Source organism: Parasteatoda tepidariorum, chromosome 4 (assembly GCF_982258835.1).
Source record: "Parasteatoda tepidariorum strain Cologne lab strain chromosome 4, Ptep-v5.0, whole genome shotgun sequence".
Lineage (NCBI taxonomy): Eukaryota > Metazoa > Arthropoda > Arachnida > Araneae > Theridiidae > Parasteatoda > Parasteatoda tepidariorum.
The window spans coordinates 552,200-576,371 of record NC_141758.1 but is presented as its reverse complement, the minus strand read 5'-3'; the positions used below and the strand labels follow the sequence as shown (position 1 = coordinate 576,371).

Genomic DNA, 24,172 nt, shown 5'->3' with positions numbered 1-24,172 from the left:
GTTGCGATCCAATTTACGACCCAATTTTTTTAAAATTTTGTCTACCCCCCCTAATTCAAGCATCTAGATTCCAAATATGTAAAAAAAAATATATGTTTATTCAGAGAAAGTACGTTTTTGTGTCTGATTTCGTAACTTAATTAATAGTTAGCACTAATTAATTAGCATATGGATTAATTAGGTGACCCCCAGGAACCATAAGATTGACACTTAGTTCGTGAAAATCCGATCATTAGAACGAAAGTTATTCAGGGTGATATCTTTTTTTTTTGCGGACAGTACATTCATATAATGTACATATGATGTAATGTACATATGATGTAATATACATATAATGTTCTTATAATGTCCATATGTGTGTACATATATTGTACATATGTGCATACATATATGGGACATAAATCTTTCGTACAAATTTTACATGTGTACATCCATGTTATCCCAATATATGCAATATGTACAATGTATATATGTCCAACAAATGTATCCTCTCATGTACAATACACGTATGTTCTGTGTATGCATATACATGTGTTCTATGTATGAATGATTGTACATACATTGTACATGCGTACACACATTATGTACAATGTATTTATGTCTAAATATATGTGCAATGCAATAAATAAAATGTATATAAGTAACTGATTACGACTCAAGCAAGCTAAATGACAAAATCAAACGGGGGCGTTGTTGTATGAGACGAATTCCTGCGATTTCCATAAGAACAATCATTCAGTTGCTCTGGAAATGTCTTCAGGGTAGCATTGCATCGTTCCTTCTTTATTGTGGCTTATTAAATGAAAAAAAAAAGAAAAATGTTTTATATTTTTTCTTATGCAAGCGAAAACAAAATGGATCTCTCTCTTTTTTTTTTTTTAGAGAAGGAACATCCACAACACATCGGAAAATTATTTGTAAATGACCAGAAAAAAAAATCTTCTTATTAGAGTTAAAACCTAATGCCTGAGAAATAGTTTTACTAAATTTAATGATATAACATGAAAGCCCTATTTAAACTTTACATTCCATGGTTTTAAGAATTATATTACTTCAAACATTAAAATATGCAGAAACTATACATAAGCTCATACTTTTATACAATTTAATTTTGCAAAAAAAGTTTTTAGACTTAAAATTTTTTGAATTTTTTCAAAAAATTTTAAGTTTTAATAAAAGTGATTATTAAGAAACTAAAAAACTTAAAATAAAGAATGCTTGCGAAACAAAAAAAACGATTCTAAAAATTCCTCCCATTTAAATAAAAAACTTTCATGTTTCTTTTTGCTAGTTTTTTTATCATTAATTGGACATAGAAAACCATTCTATTCGCGATCGCAACGAACTGCAGGGGGCATTGCTGTATGAGACGAAAACCTGCGGTTTCTATATGAACAATCATTCAGTTACTCTGGAGACGTCTTTAATGTAGCTTGTAGCATTGTAACGTTCCTCTTTATTGTGATTTATTAAATTAAAAAAAGAAAAATGTTTGATATTCTTTCTTATGCAAGCAAAGACAAAATGGTATCTCTTTTTTTTTCTTTTGTAGAGAAGGAGCATCCAAAACACATAGGAAAAATATTTGTAAATAAACAGAAAAAAATTTGTATCTTTTTATTAGAGTTAAAACCTAATGCCTGAGAAAAAGTTTTACTAAATTTAATGATGTAACATGAAAGGCTTATTTAAACGTTACATTCCATAGCTTTAAGAATTACATTACTTCATTAAAATAAGCAAAAGTATACATAAGCCTCATAATTTTATATAATTTAATTTTGTAAAAAAAGTTTTTTGACAACAATTTTTATCAAAAAATTTTAAGTTTCAATAAAAATCATAATTCAAAAACTAAAAAACGTAAAATAAAGAATGCATACGAAACAAAAATAAAAAAAAAAACAAAAAAACAAAAAAAAAGCAATTCTAAAAATTCCTTACATTAAGATAAAAAACTTTCATGTTTCTTGTTTTTCATAATCGGACGTAGATAACCATTCTATAGAAAATTATCATCAAATAAGAAAAAAATTTATTGACACGTAAAATTTTTTATTTTATAAATTATAACACTTACCTGCTTTATAAATCCGCAGAATCCGCATTCTTTCAAAACTTAAAAATACTCACCAGGAAAACGATAAAAATTTATTAATAATCAGGCCAAATGATACTATATCAAGTAATTCGGATGATTCTTTATAGTTGTTTTCCGAATTATACAGATACAGAAATATATACTATGCTGTAAGGAAGAAGAATATTCTATAACTATTACAGTTCTGTAAGCTCTGAATTCACATTTATTCATTGGAATAAAGAAAGCAATGTTGACTTGACTTTAATTTGTAATGAATTGAAGACAGAAAAAATGTATTTTACCTTAATACACACATTTGTAACAGTATGCGATCCCGAAATCGGAAGTTATCAGTTGCAAGTTTGTTGATAATAGAAGTTAAAAATTATTGAGGAATTTTTCTTCAAATGTTTGGCGTGTTCTGTTTCTGAAAGATTTACCAATGTTTTGGAGAGTTTTTTCAAGTTCTTCGGCCTTTTCTTTAGGGAAATTTTGCTTCCTATTTGCTGCATAGAAAATGGCGTATCACTCTGCCAATGATTCTGATGGAACTAAATAAAAACTCTATAAATAAATGCCTGATATTTTCAGGCTCTCGCTACAGGGTGTACTCATCGCGAATAGAAAATTACCATCAAAAAAATTACAAGTAAAATTTTTTATTATAAAAAATGTAACACTTACCTGTTTTATAAATCCGGAGAAGTCCAAAATGATATATTCTTCATTTGAAAACTTTATTCTCAAATAATATATACTTAGGTTATCCCTTCATTATTTTAACGTGACATAGGGTAAACCAACCAGTGAAGGAACACTACCCAGTGAAGGAACATTTCATATATATTGATTAAAAATAAGAATTTGAAAGTTTTTCTTTAGATTGATTGGTAACAATAGCTTACTGCCAAACAATAGGAAGTCATCTAGCGATGTTTTGCATTACCTGGTCAAATAGACTTCTCTGGAAAAATGTTTGAATTTGTTATTATCTCTGCAACAACTTTTTTCTTTGAAAAAATTTTAAGGTGAGTGTTTGCATGTATATGTTTGAAGTGGAATTAATTGCATGCAATAGTTTTATTTTTCTCACTGTGAAAAAGAGAATTCAAAATATAGTTATTGAAATTACATTTCATTTTTTTTAAAGCATCATAGCATAGTAAAGTACTGAGATAAGGGGGTGTTTATTCACTGGATCACCAAACTATGAAAAACCAGTGAAGGAACAAGTGCTCCTAAGTTAATGATTTTTTTCTAAGTTAATAAAAATAAAAGATAAACTTTGATTTTCTTGTACCTTTAGTGATGTTCCGCATCAAAAGTATGTTAAAAATACGAAAAACAACTTCTAACCAGTGAGGGAACAGGCATGTTCCTTCACTGGGCATAGATTTCCCAGTGAATGAACAGTATGTGTTAATATGTTGATACTTTAATTTTCAATTCATGATTACAAAAGAAAGTTAACATTTTCCAAGTATTTGTGTGTTATAATTTCAGGAATAGGCTTGCTTTTAAATATTTGTGTGGCTAATAAATTCATAGAGAGCATTAAAAAATAACCAAAATTAAGTGTTCCTTTACTGGGTGTTCATTCACTGGTAAGAGCTGTTCCTTCACTGGGTCTTCTTACTACTAGTTATTTGAACCTCCAAAACTTTAAAACAATATTATGTAAGTTTTCTACAATTTTTGTTACATAATTGCAATTACTAACAAATATGTTGACACTGTCATTTAACTAAAAGTACAAATTTTGAAATTATTATGATTTTTTACAAGGCAAGCGAAGCTTAAGTGTTCCTTCACTGGTTAGTTTACCCTACTACACAATAAAATTTTATAATTGCAAGATCTCGATATGAATTTCAATATATAACTTAAAAGCAGAATAACTGAATTCTAGTTGAAATTTATCATTCAAAATTAAAAAAATACTTACCAAGAAAACGATAAAAATTTAATAATAATCAACATGAATAATATTATTTCAAGTAATTCGGCTCATTCTTTATTGTTGTTTTCCGAATTATATAGATTCAGAAATATATACTATTCGAAAACTATTACAGTTCTGTACGTTCTGAAATGGACAATTGCAGCGCATCATAATTTTATTTTATTTTCATATCTAACTTATTGGAAATTCTCTCCTGAAACCGAAAATCTGATTGTTCTTTTCGGCAAATGTTAACTTATTTAGTTATTGAACATTTAAATTGCTCCAAAAGGCCCCCGTAAGTGATGCAATCGAAAACGATCCCTGATTGGTTATGATGTCACATGTGCTGAATAGAAATGTGCCGTCTCCATCCGCTAAGGCTATTTCAATGCTCTTTTAGTTTTGATACCACGTATATCGTATGAACATCCTTTGTAAATTATTAGTAAAAATTTTGTGAATTAAATTTACGTTTTGAGAATGTGAACAAAATGAAAGAAAGATTTTAAAACTTCAAACGTTGTTATTTATCACTGAAATATCTGAAGAAATGATTATGCAGCTCTTTACAGCGAATCAACATTTCTTTTCGGTTGAAATCAGTGGTGTTTAAGTTCATAGAAAATAATATTTTATTTCACTGACTCTTAAATTAAAATAATGCTCCCTTACAGCCTAATTACTTAATTAAAATAATTCGCAGATTGGATAGAAATAGTATACATTTAGATATAGGATGGATGATTTTATAATTCGTTATTGCATTAAAATAAATCAGTATTTTCATAAATCTAGTTCATTGAAAAATATCAGTCCATCATCGTTACAATCTGTGTGCTAATGTTCAAGAATTCAAATAATGTAATTTATTGTTGCTTCTTTTATTTATTTATTTATTACTAGAGTTGAAGGATTTTCTTTTTAAGTGAATATTTACGAATGCAGTTTATGTCATCTTTTTGTTTTACTATGTATTAAATATTTAAATACACATTAACGCTTATATTTATTATTTCCACATCTAATTAACTCATTTATCTACAAAATTTCAGCGAATATCATTAAGCTAGAAGTTTTTGCTTCACTAAAGCTAAACAACAATAATAAAAAATTAACTTATACAAAATGGAAAGAAATTCTAATGCACATTCTTAACTATTTATTAAATAATTAAAAAATAAATAGTAATGTTGATATTTTTTTTTCAATATTTTTATTCTTTGAGTGAATAGGAACATTGCTATGGCGAAAAATTATTTTTTTATATGCATTTATAAAATTTAATTCCTGTTTCTGTAATAAAGAGCTAAGTAAATGCATATGCTTGATTTCAAATACAGTTATAACATAGATTAAGGCAATTAAAATAAAGTTAATAAAATCTACTGGAATATATAATTTTTTTTCTTTTAACTTTAAATTTTTTTGTTGAAAGAATAGTTCGAAGTTTTGCTGGGATCACAAGTTTTTTAAAAGGCTATTGCCATGCTGAAGACAATTGCATGCCTTGAATTTACGCTAGAATAAATAAATAAAAATTATCCATAACTTAAGCTTTCCTACATTTTAAAATCTAAAACTATTTATTCTACATAAAAAATTGATCCAACAATTCTTTCACTTAATATGAAAATAAATCTTCGAAATGATTTTGAATTATACATTAAAATTAAGATTGGTTTGAAAAAGTGGAAAAAAAAGAAGTTATTTTGTATTTATAACGCATTATTAAATAAGCAATAGCACACACTTTTTTTATTGAACTAAAAAATCTTAAATATTCAGAGCTGGAAAATTTCTTCAACTATTAACAATACTTCACAGTGGGAACCATTGAAATTTAACATTGTAAAAATACGTTATATTAAACCCACATTTTTATTAAGTGATATTAGGGCTCAATTTTTTATACAGACAGTTATTGGCCATTTAAAATAGTTGGATTTAATTACGAAAATTCAAACGAAAGCAAGAACGTATTGGCTTTCAGAACACAGCGATTGTAATGAACGGCAGATGGACACATGTGACGTCAGTTCGTGAATAATCACGTTACTCCCCGTTTCAGGTGAAAACGAAAGTAAGCTTCTTCTGATTAAAAATAAAACAAATAGCTTTCTTAGGAAAGTAATAAACTGTTTTCTGGGAGTTTTGAGGGATTCTGAATGCATTAAAATTTTTAAAAAAATTTACTGTAATTGTTCATCATATTTATCAATTGGAATAAAGTGAGAAATGTTGACTTTACTTTTATTTGTAATGAAATGAAGACAAGAAAAAAGAAACAGGATTTTACCGTAATACACACATCTGTAGCAGTGCAGTATGGAAGTTATCGGTTGCAAGTTTATTGATAATAGAAAGGTAAAAATTAATGAGAAGTTTTTTCAAATGTTTGGCACGTTCTGTTTCTGAAAGATTTACCAATGTACTGGGTTGTTTTTTCAAGTACTTCTGCCTTTCCTTTAGGGAAATTTTGCTTCTTATTTGCCACTAAGAAAATGGCGTCCGACTTTGCCAATGATTATGATAGAACTAAATGCCTAATATTTTCAGGCTCCGCTAGAGGGCGTACTCAAGCGTTGCGATCGCGAATTGTTTTATATCATTTTAAAATTTGTTTGAATAAAATATAATTTTGAGGTATTTTCTTAAAATGCTAGACGCTACGAATTTATTTTTTTTAAAACATAATGCATTATTCATAGAAACTTTTAGATAGCAAAAAAAAAAAAAAAAAAAAAAAAAAAAAAAAATGAAAAAAAAAAAAAAAAAATGGTTAATTTTATGTGTGGAAATAATACTTAGGAATTTAAATTAGATTATTGTTTGCCTTCCAAAAAAATAAGAGAATGAGTTTTATATATCTTAGAATAAATTTTAAAAGGAACTTTAATAACTTTACTGTTATGAATTTTCTAATACATGCACAGTGTATGTGTACATTGTAAATACGTATATTTGAATGTACGCACGTATTTATACGTTACATGTAATTACGTACATGTATACGTTGTAGTATACATGTACGTATACATGTATACGTACATGTATATGTACATTGTACATCTAACCATTTTTAGTACATCCATACATTACATGTGCAGATGTATTATCTAAGTACATATGCTGCGTGTACAAACCATATATCTATGTACATGTAATTGATGATTGTACACGCATGCACCTTATTTACGCAATTGTGTACATATAGTGTATCTAATAAACAAAATTCTTACATCATATTGTGCGTAAATACATACAATGTATTTATATACGTACATTGTATATACGTGCTATTATCGCAAAATTATACAATGTACGTACTTACGCTCACAAATGCATGCATGCGTATGAGCATTATTTTTACGTACGTTCATACATATATTGTCTATGTATACGAACATACGAAACATTGCATTTGCATACAGATTAACATACATGCGTACAATTATCATAAAAGCATAATTATGAGTACTAAGCATATACGTATTGCATTAAGTATATTACAATATAATTATGTATATTGTACGTACAAACAACGTTTTTGCATACATAGTATATGTATATATAGGAATCACAAATTGTACGTAAATGCTTGCTTACATTCTATGTACATAAAAATATGTATCCCCATACATACTTACATAATGTATTTGCATTTAGTATGCAATTGTAATAACTTGTAATTGTATAGTTTGATAGCAAGCAATCACAATTACTTGTAATCAAGATTACATGAAGTCATGATTGCATGTAATCATATATTTTGATTGCTTGTAATCATAATTACCCGTAATCGTTCTTGTTGTGATTACTTGTAATTGCAATTACTTGGAATCATGATTACAGCTGTAATCAAAATTTTGATTACAGCTGTAATAAGGATTACAAGTAATTGATTACTGTAATCGATTACATTTTTGCCCAACTCTGCATTGAAAGGTCATGGCTGCTTAAGAATGTAACAAACTAACTTCGGACACCACCCAAGATTTTAACCCAATAATAGAGCATTCATGAAATTGACTCGGAATGAAGGTGCATTAAATAACACCTAAAGAAATATTTAAATATTTCAAGATGGAAGATTGGTACAAAATAACAGCAGAAAAAAATATCTGAGCTACCAGAAGTAAATGACTAATCGGTAAGACGTTGTTATCCATGCAAGTTTATTAACTGCAAACAATTATTTTAGATATTTCTGCCAGTGTATGTTGACTTTTGACGGGCATGAGCTTCGCTGATTTTAATTTAAAACAATTTATGCCTCTTTTTTTTGTTTCTTAAAATCAACCATAACCCAAACCAAATCCATAATCCATTTTTGTTTTTACCATATGAAAGAAAATTTTTGCAGGGAATTAATAAAAATTGTACAAATACATAAAAACTTACTTATAATAATCATTGCATAAACATAAAAATGATGCTTCGCTGACTTTCTTCGGTAACGAATTACTGAAGTAGTATTACAATACCGAATTCCAGTGAAAAATGAGAAGGTTTTGCAACCACTTGCACTTCGATCACAGAAACAAACACTTTCTTGATTCCCTTTAGGAGAAAAACTCCTTTTTGTTTCTATTTTTTTCTCTGAATTTCTTCAAACATGTATTAAAATATTTTCATTAGAGATATTTAAGAAGTGCTTTTAAAATGGTGCAAAATATTTGTTACTAAAACAGAAGAGGTAAACCAGAGAATGTGTTTTTAACAGGTGGAGGAAGAACAGCATTTTCGATACGTCAGTGAATCCTCACTCTGGGACTCGATGGGAGGAAAGATATTCACAGAGGCAGACATCCTTCTCCGCTGCCTCGGAGGTAAATATTCTTTTTATTAAGTTTTTTCGTCTATTTATCTTATCTAGTTTGCTAAATAATTCATTCATATATTCTTGTCACTCAATTCATTCCTCCTTCCATTCGCTTCATTAGGCATTCAACCTTTCATTCTCATTCAGTCATGTCACGCATATACTCATTCATTTACTTGAGAGGAGAACATGAATTTCTTTGGGATTAAAGGGAATTATTAATTTATAAACTAGACACTGAAAAAAAAAAGGAATCTTTTGTAGTCATGACGAAAATTCCATACTATTCGGAAGGCATGCCAAAGCAAAATCATGGAATATTAACGAACTAATGAAGCGTTCTCTTAATATTTTAAGTTTTCAAGTTCGAGATGCTAGCTTAGCACATTTTTCGCTCTGTTCAAATTATTGCAAAACTATACGAAACTGTCAGTAAATTAAGCTTAAAACTAAGATTTTTTTTTGTGTGTTGAATAGCAGTTTGACTTTCAAATAATATGGCAGTCACATACTTTCATGTAAAAATGGAAGTGCAGAAGGATTCAGTGGTAGCAAACTTTCAGGTGAAGTACATTTATTTGGGTTGGAAACGATGGATAATCGCAACGAATTGTATGGTTGGAAACACTTTCTTGTCACAAGAGCAAAACATAAAAATGGGAGGACACAAACATGTGCATTATTTTTAGTGCAGTAAAATTAAGCTAACAATAAAAAAGACAACGGTCGTCATCAAAGAAGGTGTTCGTAATTATGTCACACGAAAGATGATAATGTTTTCTAATGTACTGGACTTACCCGAACTTGTTGCAGCTGTCACGCAACAAGTTCTTTAGCACTGTTGAAGAAGAAGCAAGTGAAGTCCGCTGCAATTGAGTGCATAACTAACCGTCCTTCTTGATTCAAAACTTGTTGAATCCATCCTAACCATGATTTGGGGACAAACCAGCGGAGTGTTCCCAATTTTTTAATGAATACATATATATTTCTGGAAAATATTCTTTATATCTGCAACAAAGATGTCTTTCTTTCAAAATGGATGACTAATTTCAGGTGCATAATCAACACACTTGATAATATTACTGAGCAGTTTTGATATTCTACGTTTGCTTCGCATATGTAAAATGAATAAGTGAATGATTTGATTATTAAAATATGTTAATTGTTTGCTGAAATCATTTTAAGATGAGTATTCGCGGTGGAAAACCGGTTCTGTGCTTAGAGCCTTCCCCCTCCTTTCTACCTCCTATAATAATTTCCGCACTTAGAGTATCAAAAATGTATTTTATAATTTCTATGATGCTTACAATAAGCACTGTGTTAAACGCAGTTTTGAATTCCATATGGTTTCCAAGCGTAGAATATTTTAGTTGGTTGAAATAGTAAATTAAGACAAATTTTAAATACTTGCTACTTTTATGGCTATCCTTACGCTACTAGTTAAGACATGCCTATAGAGTTGTCATAACTAAAAGCTCTGCTATGCGTCACCTGTAGCCCATGTTGATCGCCAATAGAGCTTTCATGAGTTAGTTTTCAGTGCATTTTTGGTTTATGCTTGTTTTCCTTGTAAAAAGTATTATCTAGTTAAAAAAAAGCATTTGTATTTCTGATTTCTTTTTTTTTCTTCAATTTTTTTTAAATAATTCATTGCATTTAAAATCGATGAAAAGTTTTCGGAGAAATTTAAGGACATGCGCTAAAATATGAGGAATTCTGTTTTAAAAGAATTTGAAAGTTTCTGAGCACAATTATTAAAAAATTCGAGAAAGGACCACAAGATTTTAGAACATCTTGTATTGCATTCAGGGGGAGTATTCTGAGGAAGAAAGGATTGCTGCAAATAAACTTGTTTTCTTCCGCTGTCCTTCCTTTTCGTGTCATGCCAACTGACTATTCATTTCCCATTGCTTAAATGTTTACAAACACTATATACTGATTTATCCCGTATTATTAACGTGTTTCGGAGTTACCTACATTTAGATACCTATATTTTAGTTAAAGAGAAAGCGCACGACTGTACTTAAATGACAATTCATAGGTAATTATTGAGTGGACGTTAGGCACCTGAGACTTCCGAAAAACTGCTAAAATTTTTCTTGATCATCATAAAAGTCTAGGAAACTTTTTGCATACATGACGAATATTATGTAAATGGTAGTGATTGCGAAATGAGGAAAGCTTCAAATTGCTTCGAGAAGTAATTTGCTACCTCTTGAATATTTTGAGTGGATTGGGAGCCCCTTTATTTCAACACAGTATTACTATGCTACCAGCAACTTTGCCAAAATTTTAGAGAATTTTTTCTGTATATTTAAAGTGGTAGCAATTTTTTACTTAAGTATTCGATTCTTGTTTTCATAAGAGTAATTAACAAATATTGTGATCATCACTATTCATTATTACAGTGAAAATACAAAATATTTCGTGAAATATCTTTCTATATTACAAAAATCATATGCGACGCCGCTGTTTTGGGTATTTACATTGCATTTTGCTTTGCAGCGCTAAAACTACCGTGATGCCAACTGTTGGGACAAAATGTCTCAAGAAACGGTAGGGAACTAGAAAGTAAATTTTGCATTCTTTCGGTTAATTTTGCCAACTTCTTAAAAGTTTATAGAAGACTTTGAACTACTTAGAAGAAGTCATATAAATTAAATTTACTAAACCAAGAATCACAGATTACGAAAATATTTATCCAGAGCAAGCTGGCATCTCTGAAACTGAGTAGAAAATTGTACAGGAATTAAGATGGAATGACAATTGGTTCTAGAAAAGGAGAACATGTAGTAAGAAATTACCGTGCAGGCCTTATCTGCAGATTGGAAAAATGCACTTACAGATTTGAAATTTAACGAGTTGAAAGGGCCATTTTTATTCATAAACTTTTTCCATAAGAGTTTTTTTTTAAATTAAAATTTGTTTGATAGTAACTTTAGTTTTAAGTGCTTTTTGTCACTTTTTTTACCTCACTTCTTGTGCTTTAAATAATGACTATTTATAGTTGTGAGAAAAATTGATCACCCTTCTCAAGATCTTTATTTTATAAGCTTTTATATGCCAAAAGTAAGAGAGAAGGAGAGAGAGATTTACCAGCTTTTTAGATTTATATCTTAAAATTCATATAAAAATATGTAATTTTTCAAAACATAAAAACTTAATTCTAGAGAGATGAAAACGATTTCTTATTTCAACTGTCTTATAACGTTAACGAGTAAAATTACTTTTTTCTGTGTAACAATGTTCTGTAATCCTTAGATTAAATATTTTATTTCAAGTGCTATTGATCATTTTCCAAATACAGGTAATCGTTCATTTCATTACGATTAACAAATTAAAAAAACGCTCTTTCACAAAATTACAAACACTGTATAACTCATTGGTAAAATTTCTTTTTCTTTTCGTGGTAAATATGAAATTACAAGGGAAAAAATAAATGATGAATGGTAAGCCATTATGGTTGTTAATGAGAGGTCAATTACTGTGAGATTGATATAATTATTGTAATAAAGGAATAATTATATTGGAATGAAATATATTTTTTTCCAGTGATGAGATAAATGTAGCGTGAGTGCTCATTCGTTCGCCATTTAAATGGAAAGACGTCTAGAAAGTCATTTATTCATTTCCTATGAGTATTGAATGACTGTGGGCCATGTTAAGTGATCGTGTCATCCTTATCTCGCATGATAATGCCAGATCCTAGAGAGCACGCAAAACTCAATCATTGCCGCAATCATAACTCTTCGCATGATGACTAAATGACATCACACTCAATCATAAAGCAACCCCCATTGCTGTGCAAACAGCTGCCGTTAAATGGGCCAGCAGACGTTGAACAAATTAGCTTTCGATGCATGGTGCTTTTTAATTCAAGTTTAAATTTTCAGGCGCTTGTTAAAAAATATCATTTTATTTGACTGTAATAATTTTGTTTTTGGAGGATCCATCTCTTTCATTAAAAGTAAACATAATAATGACGCATAAATTTAAGCGTTAGTAAAGTTAAACGATAGCTTGTGCTTTCAAATGTTAATTCAATAGTTAATTCAATGCTTGAATTCAAAACCCTTTTCACTGTCGGGATGATATAATTGCATAATTTTCTAGCGACGTGAAAAGTATCTCTTATGATAAAAGCTGTAAGATGTGGCTCGCAAACAAAGTGGATATTTTTCATTGTTAACTTCCACTTCTGTATAAAAATTCAATTATTTCAAAAAAGTCATTTGTTCCTGAATGGGGACGATAAGTAAATTCGTTCAAAATTTTTAAATGTTTTACCGTTTTAAAATCGGTGAATAGTGTTTTTAATGCTTGTTAATCTCTTGTCTTTGAAAACATTTTTTTACAATAAGGCAATAGGCTTCTTCTTTTCAAAGAGAATAAAAAAAATCTTCTATAAAAATTCGGGGAAATTTCGAAATTTGATCTTTATATTACCTTTGAATGAAACGAAGAATAAATATTTTTACAGGTTTGAGGATCGCATGAGTAAAACACGCAAAAGTGAGTAAAATTTACGATGAAAGTCACAAGGATATTAAAATTAAATAGAAGCTAAAACAAATGAAAATTTTTATTATAAGATTTTTTTAAATATAGCTTTTCATGTTGTTTTTTTTTTTCGTAAAACAGTTAATAAGATTTTGTGGAAATTGAGAAGTGATATTTTTGTTTTTTTTCAGCTGATTTGGACGGAAAATATGGTTCTGCAGCCCTCAAGTACAACGTCGAAATCTCCAACTTAAAAATGAGCGAAGGAACTCAAAGGTTATTCAACAAAAAAAAAATTATTTCACAACTTTTTATTTAGTCTCTAATTTATTCTATTATGCACTGTGACCAATTTTATAACATATTCAGCTAATGCTAAAAGTTTCTTCTAAACTTAATAACTGTTTACTAACCAATTTTACTTTACACAGTTGTACAGTTAAAGGGGTGTACTACAGAAACAATTTTACATTAGGCATGAAAAACTGTATTCTGTGTGATGCCAAATCCAAAAGGATGAATGACCTCTGGTTATTCCCTTTGTTTCCTTATCTAATAACAATGAGAAAACTTTTCTGCCATCAGAAACAGATCGAAATGTAAGTGTGAACACCAGAGTTTCTTAAACCAAAGGAAAAATTCGTTGCATTTATTTATGGAACATTTCTATTTATAAATATTGCAATGCTAAAAGGAGAATATAAATCACCTATCGGGTGAATACGTCATCCATTTTTAATGTAAACATGGTATCAATTCTTCTTCTAACTAAAGCTGTAAACGTTGAAATACGTGAACCACAATAAACTAAATTCTTTAGAAATAAAATGGTTCATTTGTATAATTTTTCTTTTGCCAACCGCATATGCTCATGGCTACAACCTCTTATTACCTTTTCATTCTAACGATTCATGCGTGAATTGTTATTTTATAGACTGAAGTGAACCATCCACTCTAAAATAGTGTGATCGAAATGTTGTAGAGAATTCCCCCCCCCCACAACTGGTGTTGAACATTTTAATACTTTTAAAATTAAATTATCATTATTATTATCAACGAATACCAAAGTCTGAAGGAAATGATCTCTAAGTACCGTTTCCCCCTTTTTTTTAATGTTATTGCTCAACAAACATCTTGAATCATTTATGAATAAAGAAAGAGTGACATTCTTATATGAGATAGTCTTAGGATATGACCAAGAATACCTTTCGTTATATTCAGAATAAGAAGTGCATGGAAATCTCTTCAGTATGCATTCTTAACCTGTTGTAAACTTAGGACATGGGGTTCAAAAGGGTTCAATGAATTCATCAATCATGTTTTCGAGTTCGAAAATAGTACTCACTCTTTTTGTGAAATGTTGTAATGGGTGGTTTGTTTTAAAGTGACCATTCTTCTTAATTTTAGTTTTGTTTATACTTTACAGTTGTCTGGACATTTAGCTATAATGGCTGCTTGTTACCGGCCTTAAGCTTGAAACAGAAACTTTGAAGGAAGTGTAGTGTTTTTGTAGAAATAATTACAGTATTTATGAGTTATAACGTTTAAATACTTGCTGAAGTTGTGTGGTATTCATGATATAACGACCTCACGTTATATAGTAAAAGTCGCTATAACGAACGCCGACGAATGATTACATGTGGGTCGGCAATGATGCAGTTATATACACTGCTCAAAACAATGAAGGGATATTGAGGTTGTGGGTTGATCTTGCACCTGAAGAATTGTTTGAATACATTATCGACAGATGTAGTAGGCTAGATGAGATAAAAATGACATTTGTTTGGCAGGAAAATGTATTTTATTGAGTATTTGATCACAAATGTGCATATGAGAAAAACAAATAAAAAAAGTTCTTTAAAAAAATATTTTTAGTAAAGGGTATGGTTTCCCCAGACGGCCAGCAACGGTGAACACTTATGAAGCATCGAGTCAATGCGGTTATTAATGAGGGGCTGGGGTATTCTATCCCACTCCTCTAGAACAGCTCTTTCCAGTTCTTGGAGAGTTTGTGGGGGTGGTAAGCGTTCAGCTATTCGTCTGCCTATAGTGTCCCAAACATGCTCGATTGGGTTCATGTCTGGAGAACACGCTGGTCAATCCATTCATATGATTCCTTCCTCTAAAAGAAAATCATTCACCAAGTTAGCATGAAGTGGACTGCAATTTTTGTCCATTAATATGAATCTCCAATTGCTGCAGCGTAAGAGAGTACAATAGGTCTCAGGCTCTCATCCTTACATTGGCGACCAGTCAGAGCTCCATTTCGAATGATAAGGAGATCGGTGCGCCCATCAATGGAGATGCAAGCATGGACCATCTCTCCTCCACCGCCAACTTAATACACTTTCGTGTACGAATGCAGGCTTGTTTCTAGTGCCACGTGCCCTCCAGATGAAAATAAGCCTATTATCAGAATGAACATAAAAACGAAACTCATCAGAGAAAAGAATATTGTGACATTCATTTCTCCTTCAGTTCACATGTTCTGTTGTCCACTCCTTGCGGGTGCGACGGTGCCTTGCTGTTAACGTGACACACACTATTGGTCGGCGAGCTTACAGGTCTACAGCGTGAAGGTGTTTTTTGACAGTTTGTGTCGAAACTGTGGTGCCAGTAGCCGAGCGAAGACGTTGTTGAAGAAGAGTGGCATTCATATTTCGGTGTCGCCGAGCCATTAGCAATAAATAACGGTCTTCATTGGGCATTGTTGCAACCCCTGCCGTGATCTTCAACCTGCATTTCCAGTCTCCAAAAAACGGTTCCAGATCCTGGGAAATCACACTTTGTGAAACTCCAAAGGCTTCTGCTACTTCGACTTGTGTTTGCCCCCCTCTAACCGGCCAACAACTCTCCAAGCTTCTGATTCGGTTAAATGACTTCGTTGAGATAAGTTGAAAGCAAAATCAAAGTTGCTGCCGCTGAAGCGTCTTTTTTGACATCAAACTCAATAAACTTTGCGTACTGCGAAGTTTGAAAATAAGATAAATTTGCATCTATGGCTCTCTTCTTCCATTTTATACAAGGAAACAAAATGCTTATTCTGTTATTTTCTACAAGCCTTACAATATCCTTTAATTGTTTTGAGCAGTGCATGTATGATTACCAATGAACAATGAAAATTTATATTATACTATATTATACTAGTGGGCTGCTCCCCCTGTTCGCTAACGCTCACCAACCCCCGAAAATTGCTACGCAATCTTATATGGTTTGCTTCGCAAACCAAGCTCTCTTCGCTCGCTACTAACTTAGGTACATTACAAATGCACAGAATTCTAAGAATTCAAAACAATCATTCAAATCCATATAAAAACTTTTTAAAAAAAAAAAATTACATCTTTTTAGTAAATACTAAGTCATTAAAATAAATTTGAATTCAAATAAATGACATGTAATTCGTTAAACCTATTAGAAATGTGCTATAATATAATTCGTGATATAAATCAAAAGTCGTCAAATAAATTCGTAATATATAGATTCGTGAAAAAAAGCGCTTTCGACAAAATACTAAAATAGAGATCTATCGACAAAGACTACTCACTTCTGCCTAGCTTAATAGTATGAGATTGCCGCAGCTGATGCTCTCAGGTTATTTCAGTTTCTGTTTTTAAAAGCGCTATATGTTAAGCCACCTCAGCTAGATTTGGCATGTGACATTTTTAGCGGCAATCATTGGTCGATTTTCCAGCGTTGCCATTTGGGGAGTTGTAATGAGGCTTTTTTTGTCGCCGTGTAAGAGAAATAGTAACGTAAACAAAACAAAGCAAACGCTGCCACCGGCGGAAAAGAAATACAGCCGAAATTTGGGAGCCACGTAAGAGAATTATAACATGCTATGCTATGTTATGTTATGTTATATTATATTATATTATATTATATTATATTATATTATATTATATTATATTATATTATATTATATTATATTATATTATATTATATTATATTATATTATATTATATTATATTATATTATATTATATTATATTACATTATATTGTTTTTTACGCACTACACTGCAATTAAATTTGTGGTGCAATTTTTTGTGATATTTTTAAAAAATGTATTTTTGGCAGAAAGAGGAGAAAGAGGGGAGCAAGAGATTTCTTCTCTAATTCCTGGAAGAAAGTAAAAAACCTGTTCAACAGATTACTCGGGCGATGTCATGAAGATGTGGAGACGAATCGCGCTTCTTCATCAGGAGACGATATCATTACAGACGATGAACCAGACGAAGGTGAGTGTTACTAATAAGAAAGACCTTAATTTTCACTTAATCAATGCTATTCCTTTTCTTATGCGAAATAACTAATAAATATATCCTTTTGCATACAATTTTTTATTCGAAGAAAAGACTGCAATGCGATTATCAAAGAGGGAAGTATGCATGCAAAGTTTAAATGTACGGATTATTAAGTTAAATTAATATTTTAAAGAGTGAATGAAGTTTGAAGTATTGTTTTAAGTCAACCTTAAAACAAAAGAAAAAAAGAGTAACATACCATATAATAATTTATTTTCCTGCAAATTAAAGCATAAAAGATATTTTTTCGACGAATTTTCAAAACAGTCTTTTCATGTACACACAAATAAGAAAAGGGAATTTCAGTAGGTGAATTAATCTGCAAATAATCACGAATAGTTTTTAAAGCTTCTAATGCTTTCGCATGATTCGGACAAACGAATTTCATCATCTTCGTCATTATCATCAACTACATTATCATCAGTCATTTTATTAGTTTAATTCTATTGTTGTCAAATCATCATCATTTGTGCATCATCATAAGTGCTGACGTAAAATATCTTCAGTGGATAATGAGATAAAGTTCCCTTCCCGTTAAGCTTATCGTGGGAGGTTTTCGTGGTTTTCCTCTCCATGTAATGCAAATGCAAGTTAGTTTCATCAAAAAGTCCTCTACGAAGGTACAATTTCTCCCATTATTTAATCCAGGAGCTCCCTTGTCTTCTGGATTAGGTTCAAAATCACAAGGTTTACGGAGTTGAACATTTGTAGTCGTAAACCCAAAATTGGGTTGGCTATTCAACGATGGTTATAAAATGAAAAAATGAAATATCTACTTCTACATGCAGCCCATATGCCATATTTATTGCAATAAGAACGAAATTTTAACATCTGTTTCAGCATACTTGCCTGTTTCTATTTCGGCAAGATCAAATATTTCCTGTAGTGCACTTTTAAGCCACGGATTTTGCATAAATCTAAAGGTTGTACTTTATCGTACACTGTACCAGGAAAAAACAATACTTTTATATGGTTAGTGTTAATCTCGTAGATGCGCTGAACATTGATCCATAAATAGGAGCACTTTCTATTTTCTGTTTCTATTTTTTCTCAAATGCCCGAAGAAAGGGTAAGAAAATTTTGGTATTCATCACTGCTGCTCGATGACTTATACAGAAGCCGCTTGCTGTTTTTGAACACCGAGGCTTTTACTACTCTCTATCTGCACTACAACATATGACGACAAAACAGTTTATCTTTCTTTACTGTCTTTTTTTTTAATTGTGGCAGTGTGGAAAAGAATATTGGCGTTTAGGGAGGGGGGATTAAGCAACATGTTTTTTGCATTATCTTGAAAAAAAAAACAGGTTTCATCACAATGGGACACCAAGAAAGGACGTAGTGTGGGTATCTCGATCCTCATGGGTTGTTGAAATGCGGCATTTGTTTACGTTAGCAACTGTTCTTTCGATTTAATTTCTTGTAAGCCGAGCCTGTCAAGTATCAGGTCACATGTGTGGGTATATATGGTTTTCTTCTTCTTGAAGTGCAAGCACCCAATTGAAAAAGTCCTTTGGTTTTCATCCTTAAATAAAAGCTTTTAATTCCTCTTTCCGTTGCTTTTTTCGTCCCCACTTGCACTTTTTTCAGAGTTTTTAAACAGACCCGAATCTTCAATTTCTCCACCCATCCATGTGATGTAGAATAAATTTCAGTCTCTGCGAGATTTTTATGCATGATTTCTTGCAATATTAACCGGAACATTAGCTTTCTCAAACCTTTGTAGCTGGTGTAATTCTTTAAACTTTCCTCTTTGAATTCGCTTTATCTTAGTGCCGCTTTCTCACTGAGCAGTTGCGATTACATTTTTTTTAAAATACCTATTATTTAAAGTTGATTCAAGAATTTTAAAACAACCAGCTAAAGCTTTTAAGTGGTTAATGGATTTTCTTCAAATTTCTTAATTTTGTCACTTGTAAAGATAAGCTCAATTTGGTTTTCTTCCTTCCTTTTTTTACCTTTTGTTTTGAAGCAAATATTGAATGCTGTACAAGTTTGAGTTCGCTATAATTGAAATGTTCTATGGGAGGGGGGATAAAGGACGAATGATAAATTTTTTAAAAAAAAGTGTAAAGAAAGTCTCGGGCGTCATATCATGCTGCATAATAAGTTGTTTAATTATAGTCGCTATAGTCTGACTAATGAAAAAACTCCCCTCGCCATTCGTCCCGAGCAGTGGCGGTTACTGTGGTTACGAGGTTTAACTATTTCGAATAAAATGGCTGAGTCAGTATTTAAGACAGATTTTGGCTCGTTCAGAAAAAAAGAAGGGGGGGTGGAAGTTCTTCTCTTTGGGCTCTCCTCGTCACTTCAGGACACGAGTTCTTTCCTTTAAGGATAGATTTTTCAATGTGTATCAGAAAAGACACCCTATTCAAAATTGCATAAAGAATATACTTCTGGAAGCAACAAAGGTGTAAAAGGTCATTAAGGGAAGACCTATTTGCACTGAATCATATTTCTATTTATCTGTAACAAGGATTGCTTATTTACTTCAATTTTTAACCTAAAAACTTTCCTCAAAAAAGTCTGATTTTTTTTCTCCTTGAAGGAAAAAAATTACATTTTCGCTATTCTAAGAAAACTTCCGGTGCATAGCTATTAATAATTATTATAAATATCATGAATCGATAAATCGTTTCTATAAACATCATTATTTTGCTATATAGTGAATAGGGAACTGAGTTAATCATCGTATAAATGAAAAAGGCTCCGAAAAGAGGTGGTGCATAAGTGAGAGGTAGCTGTGTATTTATTCAAATAGAGCTAACACAATTATTTTTCTATTTTGTAACGCAGCAAAATGAACTGCTTACCGGCCTCGTAGCACAAAGCAGATAGTTGCCTCCATCTTAATGAACATTAAACCCACTGGCGGTTTAGCAAATGGGTAAAATTGGGAGAATGTTTTTCCCCAATACATTATTGATTTCCTATCTCAAAACATGGTTTTGCTGTGCGGAGAAGACTGCTGGTTAAATGACGACTTTTTACGTGCAGAACCGTCAGTGGATTTAAAGTAAACCACTTTCCACACCTCTTTAAATAAACTGAGTTTTTCTACTTTAGTCAGAAACAATTGTTACACAATAGAACTTCTTTCATGGGTATGGAGGATTGAGGCAAATGTGAGCCCGCGTTTTCCATCAACGAGCGATCTCTGGTCGAAGTAGCCTTTTCGATGATCAAGATGAACACAATAATATAGCCAACACATATACAACAGCCAATGTGTGAACAATTAAAAATAGAAGTAAATTCATAGTTTTTGGCTGTTTTTTCTTTTCTTCGATTTTTTGAAAGAAAATTTTTCTTAGTAGTTATAAAAGTTATGATTTAGTGTATGATCCTTGGTTTAATGTTTATTTGTTCGAGTTCAAGTGATTTTAACCACCATTACATGCATATATAATTCAAACTTAGATATGGAAGACTTTATAAAGATTTTAAAAGTTGGACAAATGAAGATATTTTAGAACAGTTACTATTTTATTTTGCTACCAGAGAAAAAAAATTTAAAACTTCTTTCAGGGTCCTTTTCATAATTGAAGCAGTCTATGTTAAAGGGAGTATGTAACAAATCAGCACTTTCGAGAAAAGTCAAAAGAGCTGTGTCAATTGTGGAAAGATGGTTTTAATTGCTTCCTAATTGTTGGATTCTCTTCCTTAAGCAGTCTAGAAAATGACTCGGTATTTGATAATCAGTGATTGATATTTCAAAATCATAAAAAAAACTTATTTTTGTAAAAATATTACATAACCCCTTTTAATATTGACCGCTTCAATTCTTGAGAGGGCAGAAGGAATATAGGGTACCGGCTAAATAAAAAAATCTAACAGCTGGCGTTGTTCTAGAATTTTTGCAAAAAATTTCTCCTTTGTAAACTTGTAAAAAATGTACTCATAATTTGATGAATTTGTGAAGATAGGTTCTTGAGAAAATTCACCAGTTCTCTATTCGGAGTTTTTATGACAAAATAAGGTTCTGCTTTTTTAGGGAGGGGGGAGGGCAATGCATTTTTGAAGAAGTTTATGAATTAAAGACACCATCGACCTCACTTTTTCAAAAGAAGAAGTTGGCTCTGTACTTACAATGAAAAATAGTATGAAGGATCCATCTTAATGATAAAATTCTGCTTACGGACCCAAATTTCTTTTGGATAGTATTTCCTTTCCATCTTGTTTTAAAAAGAAGTAAATAATTTTAACTGTTATCAGAAGTTTCTTGCCAGGCATTGAACTATCAATAAAATTGGTTTCGATCCCTACTGGTGGCTTAAAATCAGCTCAGGTTGATGCGTAACAGCTCGTCTAGAAATGTGCTTAAAGCTGACTACATTATCACAATTATACAATAGACGAAGTTATGAAGACCTCTTTGCCCACTGTTGCAGGAATATTTATATTTTGCACTTAGTAAAAAAGTATATAGTGGTAGATTGTTTATAACTAAGATTTAAAATTTTTGCCCTCACTTTAGTTTTCGAAAAATTTCAGCTCAAATAAATTTTAAACGTAACGGTGGTCACGAATACTTTTCCTGAAAACATGCTAAAAATGAATTGTTTTACCGTTAGTTTTCTTTCTTCTCTGATTAAATTATAGGTCTGGTGTAAAATTCATTCGAGTTCAAGTAAATATTTCTTTTATTTGGTAATGAAGTGTACTGAAACTTTTTTCGTTTCATGTAAAGTTTTTAAAATGCACTGTTTTAACATATTCAAATCAATACTTGATCAAACAGAAACGATGGTACAAGAAATTTATTGAGAAGTGAAGGCGATCTCTCTTGATTGTTGAAAGATTGAATTTTTCTCTTATGCGCATACACTCCATTGTCTTAACTCTAACGGGCTACTGAAAATTTTTTCTAAACATGTGGAAATCATGAAAACAATCATATTTTATCCTAAAAAAGGGAGTAATGGGTGAACTGCATGAGACCATTTGCTTTGTGAAACTACCCCGACTTTCTCTTTCTGCAATGAATTGAGCTCTGTGGAACCGTCTTTCTGCCACTCGATCTGACCTGCCTAGATTTTTAGATGTAGTGGGTTATATTTATTTATAATTGAATCTAAGATAACCTAGGGAATACCCAAATCATTCTTCGATGAACTTCTAGTTAGTTGTTGTTGTTGTTGTAGTTCATTTACGTCGCACTAGGCTGCACAATGGGCTATGAGCTTCTAGTTAGAGACATCTTGAACTGCGTTAGATAAACTAACGGAAACTGATCTCAAAGAAGGAAACAATTTGAGTGTTGGAATGGTTAAGTTGATATTCGGTATAAAAGGTTTCACTCGTCTGTTTCTCCTTGAATTTTGAGCAAAGATTGCCGTGAGATTTAATTTTAGTTCTACATCAAAAAGTAAAACAGACGACAATACTATTAAGTTTATTGCTTCCTTCTGCCTGTTTATCCTTCCTAAAATTAAGAAATGTTTACTTCAATGTGAATTTCAGTGTCGGCAGCCGAGCTGTACACTGTCCCGTTCCAGTTGGTTCAGTTGGCAAACGGCAGCATTCCCGAGATTCGTTTTTCTGAGAATGAAGTGGAGGACGGAAGAGTGAAGAACTTCAAGAGGCACCTGGCAGACGCTTTTGCCACTCGACTTCTTCTGCACCATAGACAGGGGGAGGTGGAAAGGAGCGTCATGGGAGAGCACACTTCCACTTACAACATCAGGTATGTATAGACTCTCCAGGTGGACGTCGAACGAAGCACCAAATGCGTGGATCGATTCTCGGTGCTGTCAAATTTTAAAGTACCCCGCAGTAGACTAATCTTTAAGACATGGTTCCCAGATAACCACCGAAGTCAAGCATCGCTAACAGCATTCGGTGTGCGAGTGGGTAACACTTTGATCAGCCAGTGGGTGGTGGAATCGAGGGTGTGTGGTATCAGTCCTCGTTAAACTGTTCTATCAATAAGTGCTTGACTTCACGCGCAGGACGTAGGGCAAAAAAGCAAGGGAGTCATCCCCTCCACAGAGGATCCGATTTGTGATGGCATGTCTTCAGATCATCCTGAAGGATATGTTTCAGAACGTCGCCAATAGCTCATTGTTGAGTTCTATTGAGACGTAAAAAAATTACTACTAATACTTATCTCACTGCCTTGAGCTCTTCATCTTATTAATTAAAAAAAAACATGTTTGAGTGGATCGCAGTGATAACGCCCCTAAAGGATTTCGACAATCTACCAGTCCTTACTTATTCAGTTCGTCAGATCAAGCACAAAATTAAGCATAAAACTTGTGCTCCATATAAACCATAAAGTAATGGTTAGATAGTATGATGTGTGTTCACAATGAAGCAATCAAGTGGGTTTAACTCGCAAAGTAGAGTACGCTAAAAATGATGAAAACACAAGTAAACTGGAACACAGCATTTATTAATACTTTAAATGTTTAACTTAAATCTAAAAATCGTAATGTTGAACCAATATATAAAGAATCATCATCATCATCTACAATCTTAATCCTATGACGGATATCAGGCCTTCGGCCAAAGACCC

The 24,172-nt window shown here is 31.7% G+C and overlaps 1 protein-coding gene across 4 annotated transcripts in view; it reads left to right on the top strand.

The window, feature by feature from the left end:
- LOC107442993 (uncharacterized) overlaps positions 1–24,172 on the top strand; it is a 128,669-nt gene that overhangs the window by 9,410 nt on the left and 95,087 nt on the right. For all 4 annotated transcript variants that reach the window (XM_087160496.1, XM_087160494.1, XM_087160495.1 and 1 more), the window contains 4 exons: positions 8,752–8,857; positions 13,542–13,626; positions 17,426–17,586; positions 23,119–23,341. In XM_087160496.1, coding sequence (XP_087016622.1) covers positions 8,752–8,857; positions 13,542–13,626; positions 17,426–17,586; positions 23,119–23,341 — 575 coding nt within the window. The remainder of the gene's footprint in view (positions 1–8,751; positions 8,858–13,541; positions 13,627–17,425; positions 17,587–23,118; positions 23,342–24,172) is intronic.